Source organism: Cydia amplana, chromosome 4 (genome assembly GCF_948474715.1).
Source record: "Cydia amplana chromosome 4, ilCydAmpl1.1, whole genome shotgun sequence".
In the NCBI taxonomy this organism is placed as follows: Eukaryota; Metazoa; Arthropoda; class Insecta; order Lepidoptera; family Tortricidae; genus Cydia; species Cydia amplana.
Window position 1 is genome coordinate 5688844 of NC_086072.1, and position 18466 is coordinate 5707309.

Below are 18466 nucleotides of genomic sequence, written 5' to 3' on the forward strand. Positions count from 1 at the left end.
TGCAAGGTATTGATACGCACAGTAGACACGAACGTAGTCATAGCAGCTAGACTAGATTCATGCGTACGAATATTTCCCCAACTACAGGAATTGTGGGCTCACGTTGACACAGTGGAAAACACAATTATATCACATGACACACCATTGCATCCAGGTCAGGGAATTATATTTTAAGCTAATAAAATTATCTATTCTATAAGCTAAGGAAACTATCTTTTATTTACCCTAAAAGAGCGGAAGTCTTACCCCTGTTTCGAGCATTCAGTGGAAAGGGGAGAAAAAGTGAATTCGAAGCATGGAATCTGTTCAGAGTTCAACCAAACCACTACAAGGATTCAAGCTCTTACAAGATGGAGCAATAGCAGTGGCTAAAAGCATTCCCCTAAAATACTAAAATGTTATTATATGATCGGTAATAAGTGCAATATTGAAGAAGGCAAGTTATACCGGGATATTGAAATGAAGAGTTGTATAATGTTATACCTGTTCTATGAGATTAAGTCACCGCTAAATTATTTTATTATTAAATTCCATAATGTATACCTACTTCTAACAAAAGGGAGCCATATAAATGCCCTATTACGCGCAGTGTACCAAGGGGTTGATGTTTAGGTTCAGACGTTAGTTCGTCGTCAAACTTGCTCAGTCCGTCAGACTTCTTGGGAATGGAAGCAAGAAGCAGACGACGGGTTCCACACTGGTCTGACACCTGCTTTGGTCAGAATATGGTTGAAACTGACCAGAAGTAAATGCAAACCGGAATAAAAAACGCGATGCAACTACATGAATGATGAAATGTACGCATTTATGTGTCTGGGGAAGGAACTCTATTACGACACAAGACGCAAAATTAAAGTGTGGTAGGGTAATTCGCCAGTAACTGGCCACTTTTAGTAACTGGCCACCCAAAACCAAAAATTCATTTTAGGCTAGCCAGTGGCCAGTTATTGAAAGCTGGCCAGTTTTTGGAACCTTATACTAAAATGAATTCTGTTTATAGGTGAATAGAATTCATTTCTAGTTTAGAGCGGCTAGTTATTAAAGCGGCCAGTTACTGGCAAATTATTCTATAATGTAATAAGTAAGTAGATTAAATAATACTTACAGTTTACTTCTTATTCATTGAGAACAGGGACCATGGAGTCCATGGAGTGGTTGAAATTAACTATGCTTCTATACAAAAGAGAGGCTCTATGATAAATTTTTCCAAGGTCCCTTTTTCACTGAACGACACATTTTTTTTCTAATAAAATATTATGTACGGCTTTCTATCTTTAATTATATGATCTACAATAATAAACAACACATTTAGTCGGTCTCCAGAGTGTGTACTTCGGATGTTGTCTATATCGATGCCTATGTCGGTAACAAGATATTCACCGGCGCGGGACGATATATGTTTTTTTAATGCAATTTCTTTTTCATAAAGGTAAGTAAAAGTTATGTTTTTAAAATCTACATTAAATAGTCTTTATCGTCATATTTTTTGTATGTAGAAAAACCAAGCAGTTTAATTTTGACAATAAATAAAAAACAAAAATTACACTTGAAAAATTAGATTTTTTGTGTTTTTTTTATTATTTTTTTCAACAAATTGCAATTTTTTATACCAGAAATGAATTCTACGTTATTGATTTATCCGAAATTGATACCAAATATGACCTATTAGCTAAACGGGGCCTGTTAGAATTTTTAGAATGAAGCCGGGCGGGGCGCTACTTGACCCCCCCCCCCCTCTCGGGCTTAAGCGGTGGGTCCCTCGGGCTACCGATCTTAATCGGCTTATTTTGATATAAGGAACAACTGTGCCAAGTTTCATGCTTTAATCAAACCTTTTTTTGTTACTTAAAACCTTAACTATGAGCATCATTTCAATTTAATCTTCAAAATTCAAATTGGCAACACATTCAGGAACCTGATATTAAAATGGTCACGGGTAGGAGACGTTTTTTCGGCTTTTTCAAGACAGCTAGGCATATGTGTTACTACATAATTTACCATAAACTGTCACGTTCTGTAATTTGCTTATTAATAAGAAGAAGGGAATAAAATAGGATCAATGGGAAGTTGAATAGGCGGGTGAAATCAGTCACTTTAACCCTTTGAACGCCACGTCTATGCGGCGCGTCATCGTGAACCTTGTCGGAATGCACGAAGGTTGATATTGGGTTGTAGCCGCGCACGTCATTGACATCTTTGGCGATCAAAGGGATAACAAAATATTAAAACAATAGATAGACGAATCATTTTTGATGACCTGTGTGTGACATCGTGTCTTAGTACTCTCAGGAATCACTATGCCTCCTTTCTTTCATTTAAATTGAAATACCTAATTACCTACTATTTTATTTCTTGTCACTAAATGTATCTAAATTTTAGATAAATGTTAATATTTCACATCGAATAAACTACCTATTTCTTTAAAATAAATGTTAAATAATTTACTTTCTTTATAGAGTCAGACCGAGAAAAGTCTGCATTTTGATAGCCCACGCAGTGCAATGTCATTTTAACCGTCAAACTTCTATGAATTTATGACGTGTAGGTAAATAACACTTGCATTGCGTGGGCTATCAAAATCGCTGCAGACTTTTCTTGGCATGAATCTATGGATAGGACGATCCATACTGCCGATAAAATAGCTGCCATAGAGTTTATGTCCTGATCCAATTGGCAAGATGCAGATAAGTCACATTGCAAGACACTGCTTTTATGTACATACCGTAAACGTTGAGCCGTGTGGAATGTTCAGCGGCGCCTCGCGAATTGTGCGCGCGGCAAGTATATCGTCCACCGTCTTCTGGCCGTACCGACGAGATGTTCAGGTAGCTGACCACGTCACCGTTGGCACTCATGAATTGACTAATGGTTCTGTAATTAAGAAAACATGTGGTTAAAATTAGTGCTTCATATGGTTATATTTACTTAAGAAGTTAAGAAGTATCACATTAAGGATTGGTTGCCAAGCGGACCCCAGGCTCCAATGAGCCGTGTGCATGGCAAAAAAACGCTGGAAAGACGCGAGGAAGATGATATTAAATTACAGTCAGAATACATCTACTTATGTTTATGTTATGTTGTTATGTTTTTATGTAACACTTGACTTGTCACAGTAGGTATTTAGGTTCGGTTCACAATCAAAGAGACTAGCATTCTACTTGACTGTATCTCATATCTCTCTATGCGTACTAAATTTACTTTAGATATGTGCTTTATCATGCTACCAATCTCTGTAATATATTTATGGTAACACACGACGAATTACGTCATGCTCCGTGGAAACCCCACTGTCTGTTTTGTGATTTATTGAAACGTAATGCTGATGTACACAATATGTACTGAATTAGTACATACTTAAAAAAAAATGTACCTCAATAGATCGAGAGTACAATTAACTCAACTCGGACTTGCTGTAGAGCATCTCCCCAGCAACCCCAAAATTTATTTAAAGAAAATTCACGTAAATACTTACTTTTTAGCAAATAAGACGCTGAAAAAAAAATTGTACTGTGGTTTTTAACGTTGAATCAGTTAGCCATGGCTAGTTAAATTACCTAATTGTCGCCAGGATGCAAGCGCCTCCAGCCGAATTCTCAAACGTACGAAACTTTGTATTTTTATATACAATGGGATACACACGTTTTATTTATGTTATGAACTTGGTTTCTGGTGAAAGTTCCAATGTTTTCTTGTCAACCAGCAATGGTGCATTGATCATAAACGTACCTAATTATTTTTAGGGCTCCGTACCTCAAAAGGAAAAAACGGAACGGAACGGAAACTGCTGAACCAATTAAGTTGAATTTTGGTACACATATGTAAGTCTGTGACCCAAAGACGGACATGTAACGTAATTAAATGAATTTTAAACATAGGGGGCACTTTTGGGGGGTGAATGAGACAGCTAAAAAACAAAGTTTTGCAAACTTTGCTGCCCTGACTGACCCCTGAAAGTGTGCGATAATTGTTTGAAATAAAGCCTGGAAAATAACATTGGAACTCTCACCAGAAACCAAGTTCATAACATAAATAAAATGTGTGTATCCCATTGTATATAAAAATACAAAGTTTCGTACGTTTGAGAAGTCGGCTGGAGGCGCTTGCGTCCTGGCGACAATTAGGTAATTTAACTAGCCATGGCTAACTGATTCAACGTTAAAAACCACAGTACAATTTTTTTTCAGCGTCTTATTTGCTAAAAAGTAAGTATTTACGTGAATTTTCTTTAAATAAATTTTGGGGTTGCTGGGGAGATGCTCTACAGCAAGTCCGAATTGAGTTAATTGTACTCTCGATCTATTGAGGTACAATTTTTTTTAAGTATGTACTAATTCAGTACATATTGTGTACATCAGCATTACGTTTCAATAAATCACAAAACAGACAGTGGGGTTTCCACGGAGCATGACGTGACGAATTATCTCTGCGGTGTACTATTATTAAGCTCCTGATGTCTAAATCATACATTGCATTGGCCAAAATGCCGGGCGGAGCTTTCAAACCTTGCCTTTGCGTTATTGAAGGGCTTCGTGCTCGAATGTTACAATTACTGCAGTACTCACCAGCATAAGAACATACCTTTGTGGGGTATTGAGCTCTTCTATGGGCTGCATATCCAGCAGCCAGGTGAACCGCGGTGGCGGCGAGCCTGACGCGGCGCAGTGCATTGCCAACGCCGGTCCCGGGTGCAAGGCCTGCTCGATGAATGTGTAATGCAACTCGGGTGCTGTGTCTGTGAACAATAGTCGTTATTTAACCTTTTAAATGCCAAAAATCCTATCATATATGTCAGGGGTCTGCTGTTAGGGCTGAGCTTGGCTCCCGCGGGCCGGATTGGAGCGCTGTCGGCGGGCCGGATTGGAACGCTTTGAAATTAAACGCCAAGGAAGTTTGAATTCGCGACCTTCCCTGTTTTATGTCGAATTAAGAGTAATACACGTACATTCATTAGTTATAGTATGTATGTAGTATGGATAAATGATATTTCGGATACTAGCCGCCGAGATCCGTTATCATTATTTATTACAGTCACATAAGCATAAATAAATATTCCCCGTTCATCCCCCTAATGAGTCGAGATAGGCGCAAACATTAAGCTAACCATCAACGGGAAGCCAACCGTAAATGACCGGAAAAAGGCCAAGAAAAACAATAAGACTGATGTTAGGCAGGCACATACGACGATAAAGTTTACCGACTGTTCCCATAAGGAAAACAAATACACAGGCTAGGTTTTGAGTAATCTGTCGATCAATCTGTCGATGAGTAGACAGCCATTTATATTGTATGAACATATTTGTTTTTAGGGATATATAGTAAGTATCCTACTACGAGGTTCCCTTCCAGTAAAAAAAACATTGTTACATGTACAAGTAACCTACGGATAGAGTTGTTCGGTTGTAAGTCTTGTTTTACAATCGTGCCTACCTATTGTTTATTTGTTTGTTCAGTTTTTAGTACTTATAATTGTTTTTAAAACCTCTATATTAGTAGTGTGTATATATACAGCTTTTTGAATGATACCTATCTACCTAATATTTACTTTATGATATTATAGTTATTTCCATTAGTTCATGTTTGTCTACTGTATATTTCCGCTGGTTCCGCTGTGACAGCAATCATACTCGTATCATGTCAGTATGATTGCGAACAACGGATTGTTAGATAAATCAACACGCGCCAAACACATTCCAATCAGTGTGCGCAAACATCACCAGCGATTTAGAATACTAGTTCCGAAAATACCTGATAAAAATTCAAACACGTTTTTTACTTTGTAAGAGCTTATTCATTCATAACGGGAATACAAATTTGTAATATAGGAAAATTTTTCAGTCTGCTGATTTTTCATATCAGTTAATTATGCTTAGTGAAGCGGGTATGTTGATAAAATTGGCAAATTTATAATAAAAGGACAACATTTTTAGGTGTTCAAATTATGTAGATATTTTCTGAAATTATTTGTTGATGAATACTGTCAGTCTATTTTTTCACTTTAGGTAGGTACTATTTATACAAAATGGTATTTATAAATTAATATATAACAAATGTAAAAAAATAATATAACTAATTATACAGTAGGTAATTTACAAACTACAAAACTACATACCTAAATATAAAACTAAGGATACATGCTTATATACTAAGGGTCGACAGATAGTTTTACTTAAAGACAAATTTCGTTTGTTGACTGATGCCTAGTAGTTAGGTATAGTACCTACGTATATGTAGGTATATTAAATTGCATGGTCTCCCCTATAGACAATGACACTACACTATATCAATATTCCAGTCAAAATACTCTAATATTACGAGTGTCTTCAAGGACCACACACTGCAACAATTAGATGCAGACACGCAAGTTATGGGGTCCTAAATTGCGCGCGGGCAGCGGTCGTGAGGTCTTTATTACACGGCCTGACGCCGGACGCTGCGACAGGCGATACTTTACTGTGTGGCGAATGTTACAAGCTGAAGCAGAATTAACCTTTTCGACGCCGTGTCAAACACAAAAGCTGTCACGCTGACGCCACGTCACCGAAGTGTCAAAACTGAAATTGAACTTTATAGGGTCGTTCTCGCATTTCGTGCAAATCGGTGTTTTTGGAAATTTACCAAAAATGTGGTGGCGTTTTCGAATATCTGTTAATGCAAGGTTGTAACATAGGGCCTAAAGTATATGTCTCTCCAATGAACAATTCTAAAAAGGTATGTATTTTCTTTATATGTACAATTAACACCCAATTTTTTCATTCATCTCTACATGTAACGCGTGAAGATATAACATTGACCTACATTTTAACCTTAAGATACTACAAATAGAAAATTCGTTGTTTGTTCAATAAATGACTTATTTAGTTAAGCTTTAAATCGTATAATATTAGAAGCTAGAAATAAATAATAAAAACTATACAGCCTTATAAGTGTATGGTTCAAGTAATTTCTTAATTACCGACGCGAGAAATAGATTAGCTATATTTTGCTATATAGCGAGGGTATATAGCGCCTACCACCGATGCAACACATTGTTCGTCAGTCAGTTGGCCACGTGAACTCGTAGCGGACGCCCGTATGCCGCTGTTAGCGAAAATATATACGATCTCTCCTGTCGGGAAGGAGTGTGGTTCTCGTTAGTCTTCATCGCCATCGCGTGATTTATACAGTAAGTAGCAAGTGTACATTATTATAATTATACGTAATGAAGTGTTTTAGTGTCGCCTTTCAGATGGTTTATTCTGCAAAATTAACGTCTGATGCCAACTGATGTAGGCGACAAAAACTTCCAAAACTTCATTCATATCGGTTTCATTCACTTCTTTTCCTTCGAATTTTACTCGGGAAGGTAATGAATGACTTAAGAAGGTAATGATAATATATTCGAGGCAGTGCATTTAATGGAAAGAGGCTTAGTTATTATAAATTTTACGTTGTTATAAACATTTAAAACTGTATATGATAATAGGGGAGCCCAACCGGGGAGCCTTTGTAGTCTAAGATGGTCGACCTTCACCGATATGTCTGACGGATGAAACTTACATATTATGAAAGAAAATATGTTCCTGAACATAAATAAATAGGGTTGCTTAAAGAAATATGGTCAAGACTATTTTTAATTATTTTTTGAAAAAAAAAATTCTTCAAATTTCACCGATCTGTCTGACAAACGAAATAAGTTCCAATGGAAAGTATACAACTTGTACTATATAAATCCCATATAGGTCCTATGTAGGTTGCCTATCATTTTCCGGTCACTATTATGTGGTTATAGGGTTGCTTGCGAAAATCCGGTCACAAATAAGGGTTGCCAGGCTTTTAAATAAAATAAGAAGGGAAGACTTTTAACGATAACTCATAAACGAAGTTAAGCCGTTTATGAGTTATCGTTAAAAGTCTTAAAAGTCTCTCAAGTTTGCTTTAATTTTGTTTGAATGAGTTTATTAAGCACTATTTTTATGATTTTTTTCATATTTTTTGGATCGATTTTTCAAAAGTTAGAAGGAATAACCGTTTTTTGTTCTTTCTAAATTATTATTTCCTAAATGATTCACTTTATCAAAAAATGTTGTTTGCAAACTCCTATTTATTTTTAAAGACCTATCTAACGACACCCCACACTATAGGGTTAAAACGATAAAAAAAAATTACATAGGTACAAAACGCGAATGATTGAAATATATTTTGTCTATGCTAATTTTTAAAAATTTGAAAACTATGTTTTATGTGATATGGTGCGCAGATGATCAAACCGACTTAACAAACACTTGGGGTTGACAATCTCGACTTATAATGATGATAAGTAAATGGTAAATGTACCATCTAGCTTGAAAATTATAAGTTGAGATTGTCAACCCCAAGTGTATGTCAAGTCGGTTTGATCATCTCCGCAGTGCTTAAGACACGTTTTTAATATTGTTGATTTTAATTGGTGTTAATTTTCTCGAAATAGTTTTTTTATGTTCGATTTCATAAGTTTGTTTCATTACCGTCCACTGATAAAATTACCATCTCGGCCGAATTCATTACCAGCGCGTAGTTCATTACCAGTAGCCTTATTAAATAAAAAGTAATAACGTTACAAAGGTGCCTTTAGCAGAAAAATGTTAATAAATGAATCCACAAATTGACGAAACTCAAAAGTTTACCATTTAAAAGAAAAATTACAAATCGAGAGAATCTCACCGATTTGCACGAAATGAGAGAATGAGCCTTAAATGCATATGCACGTAGGTCTATGTTGCTCTGTGGTCTGTGACCGATTAATCGGTCTTTGGCGTTGAACCTACGGTGCGGATATATCGGTCATTGGCGTCCAAAATGCCATTGAGAAATACGTCTCTATTCGTACAGTGCCTACTTATTATTTTAATTGTATTTATTTACATAGCGATCACGGTGTCGGAGTGTATCAGTGTAGATGAATGTTAAATGTTTTACAAATCGGTATTAAAGGCAACAGTCAGCAGCAACAGTTGCTAAACGGGCGAGGTGTTCAAAACCGATCTTGACGCGACTTTATTGTTAAGAGAATAAGAGCGCGTCAAGGTAATTTTGAACACCTCGCCCGCTTAGCAACTTCTGCTGCTTAATGTACGACACGTAAATACGTATAAAGCTCTAAATGTATTGGTAATGTGCGCAAACTCACATTACTGTTTACTTATCTATATATCGAACTAAAAAACAGGATGCATAATATTAGATGTTACATTCTTAAAAATACTCTATTTCAGATAGAGCAACTTCTGAGATCAAAAAAACGAACATTATTCAAAACACATATTAAAATAATAGGTTATTACATACTCAAAAGCGCTATCGCGGTAAAACCAAAATTTAAAATAAAGTATCCTGAAAACTATTAGCCTATCTTGTTACTTGAACCGTTTCCGTATATTTGGCACAGCGCCAACTTTGTTGCATTGTTAGCTTTATATTAATAACAAAATATTCCACCCCGATGGACTAATTGCGTAATTGTTGACTACCCCTTTCAGTGTAATGGTTCCTTTTAAACTGGCTTGTTTATTTCTGTTAGCGAGCATTGTTTGCAAGATTAAGATGGTATTTCAATTTCATTGTAACGTGAATCTGAAGGCGGAAACAGGAAATGTTTTGGTGTACCTGTACGGCTACCATCAGTTTGGCACTGGCATAAACGCCGTTGAAAACGTAATTTACTTTCTATACATCCCGCTCGTACTAGCATATTAGTGCTACCTGCAAACGAGACGTATAGAAAGTAAATTACGTTCTCGATAGCGTAAATGTCAGTTTTGACACTGTCAGTGACTCATGGTACGGGCTCTTAACATGAATGTAACTGATACACTCTGACATCAAATAAAGACCATAATTGAGTTGCTTAACTCCAAATTCGGGTAATCCTACCTGGCAAAAAGGTAATAGGGTAGATATTTGCTGACAGGGTCGAATGGATTTACACAAGTTTGAAGTTAAGCGACACAATTATATTACGTTGAAATAAACAGAAAATTACTTTGTTTCGTTAGTTTCGTTATAGTTAGATATTTTGTATGTGAATTTACCTAATGAAAAGTAACTTGAAAAACAAATCATTGGCGTGATCGAAGTTTTATTTTATTACGGAGAAATAAAACAGTTCATCAACTCTACGGTGTTTTGCTCATGGCTCGTGGCAATAATCAGTGGTAGGTACAACATGTAAATGTACCTAAATATTTCCGTTCACGGCAGGAATAAGTTGATAACTGGCGGGAAAAAATGGAAGAAATTTGAACCTTATGTAATTTTATTTTAAGTTCTAATTTCTTCAATAAAATATCTCGAATTATCAACTTCTTTCCGCCTAGTACGGATTTGTTCATAATTAAACAAATATTGCAAAACAAATATTCAGGCTACATGTTTTCCTGGAAGCTCCCACTAATTAATTATTGTTGTATTGTTTTACCCTCAGGTCGTCGATGCAAATGTTGAAAATCTAAAATGTTCTGCTACATTACCGCAAATTCTAATACAATTTTAATGAAGTCCCAGCCCAGCATCTGATTAAATTCTGATGTTGACAAGAAGTTAATAGCAGCTGGCATTAACATTTTGTCTGCTGTAGGTCCTAATTAGTTTATCAAATATTAAAGTTTGTTCTAATATTCGTCACAAGGGTAATTAAATTGAATAATTATTCGTCCAACAAGAGAGCAAAGTCAGTTTTAGTTGTGAGTGCTGATTTAGAGTCCCGAGGTAGCGAAAGATTTTAGAATAGAATAGAATAGAAAAACGTTTATTGCAAAAACCATCTACATACAGCACCACACATATACATTTAAGAAAGAAGATCTTATACACTAAACAGTTAAAACTATTAGTAGCTTAAACTAACATGCAATAATAATCGTAGTTTTGATGCTGCTATAGAGGCTACAAATGGACACCACTCAGCATATGCTCTAACATAATATATATGCTATAGCGCTGGTCTTCCGTGGAGCCCAGGGCAAGAAGATAGCTCAGAACAGTAAAGGCAGTGTCAAAATGTGATTCAGTACCTAATTAATATTTAACACAAATTACAAACTTATACATGAAGACAAAGAAAAAGAAAAAAAAGTGAAATTTGATATGGAAGTGAGTGGGTTGGGAATATGTAAATATATATAGTCAGGCAAAGCATGTATTTAGTATAATATTAAATATAGTTGAGCATATATACATAAAAAAGGGAACTCGAATAAATAAAGAAATATAATATAAAATAGGTGAGTTGGTAGTTGGTAGATTTTACAATTATTTGGAATCTAGACCGTAGCGAGTGACTCTAGGACACGAGATGCAAAAACACTTTGGTCTTGTGTGGCGTATACAATTTTCACCTTAGCAGTGACAATACATTAGAGGATAAAAAAAAATAGGGTAGTTAAGTTCCCTAAATACATTTTTAATTACGCAAAATAATCAGTCACAGTCCCAATCTATCGGGGAAGTACCATTCTACTCTATCTCACTACATTTCCATTCATATTCATGTTTCCGTTCCCATATCCGATTTTGTTCCCATTCACAACTGAACTGCGACTAGATTAGACTACGACTGCTATTGGACTGCAACTGGACTGTGGCTAGAGTGCTACTAGACTGAGACTGCGTCTCAAAAAACGACTCTTTCACAAGATAATTATTTCTTTGTCATCACACACACAATCATCGCCTTTTCTCATGACATGCGCCACTCAACACTTGTCACAGCGACGTGATGCATGGCCCGTCCGGTTATTGCCGCTGCGTTAATCAATAAAGCCCCACCCGGGTAGAATCGCGAGCCGGTCAATCGCGACGGGTAATTAATGCCCGGCTCATTTCGCACTGGGTTATGCCAAATGCAAGCCTTTGTTGCGTGCAGGCTAAAATGGGGCACGTATTTCGAACAAAGCCTTTGACTTGTTTCGACAGTTTTGATGGTGCCTGTCTTCCATTGATTGATATTAATGATTTTTGGCACGTTTCTGCGAGATAAACCTATACAGAAATTTAATATTCACACATTCACTAAAAATGTACCTATCTTTACATTTGGCAAAATAGCGCCGAAAAATCCGATACAGCTCGTTCTAAAAAAATACATGCATATTCGCCTATGGCTCATAAAGACATCTCGACATAATGATACACTTTGCACTAAAACGTACTGTTTATTTATCATTAATTTTTAGTGAAAATGCCTTACGTGTTTCTAATATTCTTATCACTTGAGTGACATGAGTGAGTTCTATCAACGTATCCGTATGTAAGTAGTGTCTAAATTCCGTACATATACTAGGTATTTATCTCGCCATCCTGAAACGTTATTTCCTTTGTATTTGTCCAAATTTAATCATGCTTCAGTATCCAGTGGGAAACTTTTTACATACATAGGCTCTGCGAAATTAAATCCTGGCTTTGACATGGACATGACGTATAGCTTAGCCTTTTTATCCTTCGAAAGTTACAGGTTACGTGTAAGATTGGTGATGTATTTTATTTTTTTAAGATTACTGGTTTGCAATATTATATTATACAAAATATTTTTTTTTGGTAAAAATAAATCATTTTTGGTACAAGCTGTCATCGCTAACTGTACTTTTCTTTCCACAGGCAATTAATACTCATCGAGACAATTCTAACAACTTCAAACATAATTTAGGTTGCATTGTTTTATCACACAGTTCCTATGGCCACCTCCTGTCTCCATCATCAGATCACCTCGATGGTACCATAATATTGCATTGTCACCCGACTTACATAATGTATGTACCTATGCAAATTTTCAGCTTCATCAGAAACCGGGAAGTGGGTCAAATTTAACTTGCAACGTTTGATTACAGACAGGCACACAGACAACGGGATAGGTGAAAATAAAAGCTTGTAGGTAATACTTAAATAAAAACTGTTTTCTTGGTTTTACAGCGACAAGTTATTTGTCACCATGGCCAAATAACACAAAAGTCGTTCTAGTATTTATTGCGAGTATTTCAAGCAAATATTTGTGTCACAGTAATAATTACCGACTCCAGACCCAATTATCCCCATGATTTATTGGTTATAAAAATAAACGAAGCACTCACTAATAAGGATTAGAAAAACAACATAAACCCAAACAATTAGCACGTCCCCGATAAATCCCCGAACGAAGGCAAAGCAATAAAGTGAAGTCAAAGGCAAACGATTCGATACTAACGGGATATTCCTATTTGTCGCTCTGACCTCGCCAGTTTTTGTCGAGTAACGATTTAATATACGTTCAGACGTGATTGATGAACGTCGAAACGCGTTTGATAGGTACTTTAATTTAGTTTCACGTGAAGGTTGCACAAGGGTACAGAGACAGAGCTTATCTCAAAACTTTCTGAAGATAAAGAGGTAACGGAGTAATGTCTGGTTCATTTTATTTAAAGTTGTCCCCTACACTTTTTTTAATTTGTGAATTTCTATGTTATTTCCACTCAGAATCACGAGCTCTTTCTATCCTAGTAGGAGAAAAAAAGTGTCCCAAGGTTTTTATTTCCATTCCGTTACCATTTTTCATAGACTTTGTATGGCGGTCTTGGAATGGAAAGATCGAAAAATGTATGGAAATTTTGGGACAATTTTTTCTCCTATTAGGATCAAAAGAGCTCGTGATTCTGAGTAGAAATAACATAAAAAATCCCAAACAAGAAAAAAAAAGTGTAGGGGACAACTTTAAATAAAATGGCCCGTCTTCGTGGATACATCAAGCGCCCGTAGCCGTTTACAACTTTGAATAATTATTTTATAATTCTGGCGTAAATAAGTGTTTATCAGAATATATTGTAAATACAGTTTCCATCAAATAAATCGCAGTAGCCATTGTGCTCAAAAATATGTGAACATGCACTTTAATGTCTTGATAATAGAGGCTTTGTCCAAATATTTCGAACACCTTGGCCGCTCTTATACATATATCTAATGGCGACTGTACCATCCGGTTTCCGGACAATGGTAGAAATACGAGTATGGATATTGTTTCCAAAAATAATAAGGGGACGGTATATGACGTTTTCGATTTAGAGCTCACTTTGTACAATCAATTTGTTCAAGAAATGTTTAATAACTGCATTAAATTATACGTAAATTTGTTCACGAAGAAGCCGTGTACCGGCTCTTCACGGCATAATATTTTTTATTTGCTGTAATTCTCTACAAATCGACACTAAAAGTATCCAAAAATCAAAATATGGAGTTCCGTTTGAGCAACACGCATTACAGTTTTGCCTTTAACAGTAATTGAGTTGTTGTGTGATTTTGAAAGCTAGATAACTAAACTAGCAAATTATTATCTACTTATATTTTTACTCACAAATACAACACAGAAATTCAATTCCAAATGTAAACTTTCGTACAATTTCCATACATTGACGACATCACTCAAAATTCTTCTTCGAGTCAGATGGCCGCTGGCCTTGGATCGAAGCAGACGTGTACTTCGTCGTAGCTCGTTTTTGACATTATTATAGACATTTCTGGACATTTCATCATATACGCATACGAAAATGTATACCAGTAGATAAATTGTATTTCAAAAAATAGGGTAAATAAATTTATTTAAAATTTGATTTGTTGTTATTTACAGGTCGTAACGATCGAAAACAGCAGTAAACTATCCTAAAACAATACGATTACAATTGAATTTAAGTAACTTGTTCCTTCAAAACCCGCTTAAAATGAAAAAAGTTTAAAGACTCGTTTTACTGATTGGGATTGATTTTCATTATGCTGGTATCAATTTTGCGTCATTAAAAAAAAGTATATGACTTCTGTACGTCAATGACATTTGATGTCAATTGTAATCTTGTATTTACGTTAGAGAATATTATATAATCATTTAAATATTACTTACCTATTAATACGAAGCGTAATTCGTTTAATACCTGAAAGTCTTAGTGTCTACACCTACTTTGTTGCCGTTCGTTCCGTCTATATGTGTGCGATTACGTGCTGTTCTCAATAATCAAGAAACAAGCCATAATCTTCAAGAATAAAATAACAGCAAGACCAGCATTTAGTGCTAACTAGTTTTTGCGGATTTGGAGACAAGAGATGAAGCTTACAGGCTAATACCGCTGCGGTCTGGTTATTGTATGTGTATATATCGAGTATTATATAAATTTACTATAAAATAACAATGTTTTATTTCAATGACATTATGTGCGTAGGTATGTATGTTTCGGTGATTATAAAAATTTTGTCCACACAATAATTGTGCAAAGCAGAGACTGCATCATGCTTTCTTTACGGTATAAGCGGTATGGTACCGTTATTATTTATCAATACCGGTTCGTTTTGAAGGTAAAACTATACCGGTTGAAATACAAAGTACGGTACCGGTATAAAATTACAGCAGGGACAACCATTTTTTTAGGTGTACAGTCAGCTGCAGAGAAAAGGTACGACCAGATAGATAATTGTATGCAGGGGTGGTACCTTTTTCTGCAGCTAGCTGTACCTAAACTAGGGCTTGCAAATATTCGAAACTTTTAGATATTCGAATATTCGACTTTTTCTGACGACGTATTCGAATATTCGAATAATTATTCGAATATTATAAAAAATAAGAAAAGGAACGAGAAATCGGTTTATTATCGTTTTATTCAAAAGCTTTTTTCACATATTGCTAAAACTAAGGATATTTGGCAGAAATCCACTTAATTGACTAGATTTTATCATCCTACTATTTATAAGATGCCCACAGTTATAAAAACAAGTAAAACGCCAAAATTAGACGTATTTAATATTTCTAGATATAACTTATTATAAATGCGTCGTTGCGTGAAATAATATAACTTTAACCATCCAAACACCTAGGTATGTAAGATATTTTTTTAGTAGGTAATTAATTTCATTTCATTGTATTTTGAATCTTTATTGACTTTATTTGTTTTGGCAAGTTATTATTCCTAATGGTCGGCTAATTATATAATATTGGAATATTTAAGGGAAAAAGTTAGTTGAGTACTGGGTGGATTATTGGTCAGCTAAAGGTGCATGGTTAGATTACCAAGTTGGGCAGGTTTGGTATGATTAAATTTGAGAATTGCGATAAGTGGCAAGGTTTAGACTTCAAAAATTCGCTTAACGTACGCTTGTACTGAATAACCAGAATGACCCTTTAACTTAAAACTTACGCACCGTAAAAATAACATACTTTTTGATTTCGTTTTCTTTTAAATTGAGTTAGGTTTTACTGAATATTCACGAAGTCTATCGAGAGGAATACAGTAAAAATATTATTTCCTTCGTATTTGGGTACCTACCGTTCCTCATTCACTGTAAATACCCGTAAAACACACAGAAACTGTAACTACAGCGGATGACATAGATTTTTTTATAGTAATAAAAAATATTCGAATATTCGAAACCTGAGCGGCCGAATATTCGAATATCAAAACAGGTCGAATATTCGACAAATTCGAATATTAGAATATTCGCATTGCAAGCCCTAACCTAAACCATCATTGACCGAGCGTTGGCGAAGGTCTCCGTTTCAACTTGGGCAAAAATGCTTTCGTATGTCCGAATTCTTCTCCTTTGCATATCACATTTCTCAACTGATTCTCGTGAAAATTCGGTAGTCCGATATAATTATTCGGTTTCTTTTTTTTTGAACAATTTAAAATAGGCAGAAATTGTCATAAAGGACTTAAGCGCCAGTAGGGTCTGTGACACTTAAGACCACTGCGATTATTAGGTACTTACTGGCCCCTATTTCACCACGACCACGGTGACAGGTGCGACAGTTGTCGACATCACTGTTGCTGACGTCACAGGCCTCCATAGGCTACGGTAACCGCTTATCATCGGACGGGCGATGTGCTTGTTTGCCACCAACATTTTAATAAATAAATAAACTCCATTATATTGCCACTAAAAAAATCTTATTTTGCGAAGCTAATGACAATTGTCACAAGAAACACGGCCACTGTATCGAAATTGCGACACAGAACTCATTTCCTGTCAAGACTTACCGAAAATTCTTTGAAGAGAAATGTCTGTTTTATCCGATATAATAAAGTTTTTTTTTAATAATAGGTACAATGACGGTGGCAAACACGAATACGGCCCGCCCGATGGTAAGCGGTAACTGTATTATTAAATTGTACAACGGGACTTAATCGCGTATCTAAGTTTTAAGATTTACGACGTTTCGAGGACGGCGTTGTCCCCGTGGTCTCGGAGAAGACTGGCTTAAGTTGACATCAGCATCTTCTAACCGCGCGAGTTTTTCGAACTACCCGCACTTGGTCTTGTTTATCCGCTTGAACGTTTTGCGGTTCCGTTGTACAATTTAATAATGTGTAAAAAAGTAAATCGGTAAAGATATTAGGGGTACATTAGCCAACACTGTTTCCATATATTTTCAAATTTTATTTTGTCCGCCTTAATTAAATTTTGCACCCTGCCGGAACTTTATTTATTTAAATTCTCATTTAATTGATTTTGAGCCTTATGAAAAGTCGTATAGAGTAGTAAATAAAATTTTACATCTGACTTAATGACATCTGGTTTTATTCGGTTTAACTTTAGAAAACGCGTATCTCGACAAAGCCATAATGTAGAAAATTGTCAACAACCAAATGAATTATTAGAATTTAAATACGTCACGTGTGACATGAACAGACAAGGAAAGCAAGATTAAATGTATTATTTCTCTTTCTTCTTTCAATGGAACGCTTTTCCTAAAAGGAGGCCACTAAACTCAAAACGCAATCTTAAAAAAAACTTGATGGGTCAGTGACCTATCCCAGTAAAGTGAGGTAGTGTGCGTGAAGTGCGCTTGTGTGTGAAATGGGGTAAATTGACAGAATCTGAAAATTTACCCACCTCTACCGTCACCTTAACCGTGTCTTCACTTGCAAATCGACTCGCATTAAGAGCCCATCAACGTGCACACTAGCGCCACTGGATTCGTCAATCTATAAAACTCAAAACAAAACGGCCGTTTTACTTTGGACGCATAGATTGACGAATACAGCAACATAGAAACTAGTTTGATGTATTCAAAAGGTACTTTAATACAAGATACAGTACGTAGCGGCCCCCTTTTTTTAAATATCTTTCGTTAAATTGAAATAATCACGATTATTTAGCTGTGGCGCTAGTGTGCACGTTGATGGGCTCTTAAACAGCTCCAAAATCGAAAATCCAGAGACAGTAAAAGGTAATGTGTCCATAAAATCAAATGAAGCTTGCCGTTCCACGCTGAGCTTCCAAGAAAAGAAAATCAATTAAAGGGAACTAGACTTCGGGGGCACTTTACAGTGATGGCGTTACGTTTAATCCCGCCTTTTTATGCCTTCCCAAAGGGCTGAATATTTTAATTCGTAATGAAACCTCTTTGTTTCCGGCGACTCTAAAAAGTAAAAACATTCAGATTAGATTTTCTAACTCTTCGCGTTTTATTGAAGTCGCAAACTATGTTGTTTATTTTATAGAA

General features: G+C 35.8%; 1 protein-coding gene across 1 annotated transcript in view; it reads right to left on the reverse strand.

Moving 5' to 3' along the window:
- Positions 1-18466, reverse strand: part of LOC134647498 (cell adhesion molecule Dscam2-like) — a 62096-nt gene that overhangs the window by 13885 nt on the left and 29745 nt on the right. Inside the window, exons 6-7 of the mRNA XM_063501849.1 lie at positions 4579-4732; positions 2723-2871 (exon numbers count right to left, since the gene is read on the reverse strand). Of these exons, the coding sequence (XP_063357919.1) occupies positions 2723-2871; positions 4579-4732 (303 nt within the window). The remainder of the gene's footprint in view (positions 1-2722; positions 2872-4578; positions 4733-18466) is intronic.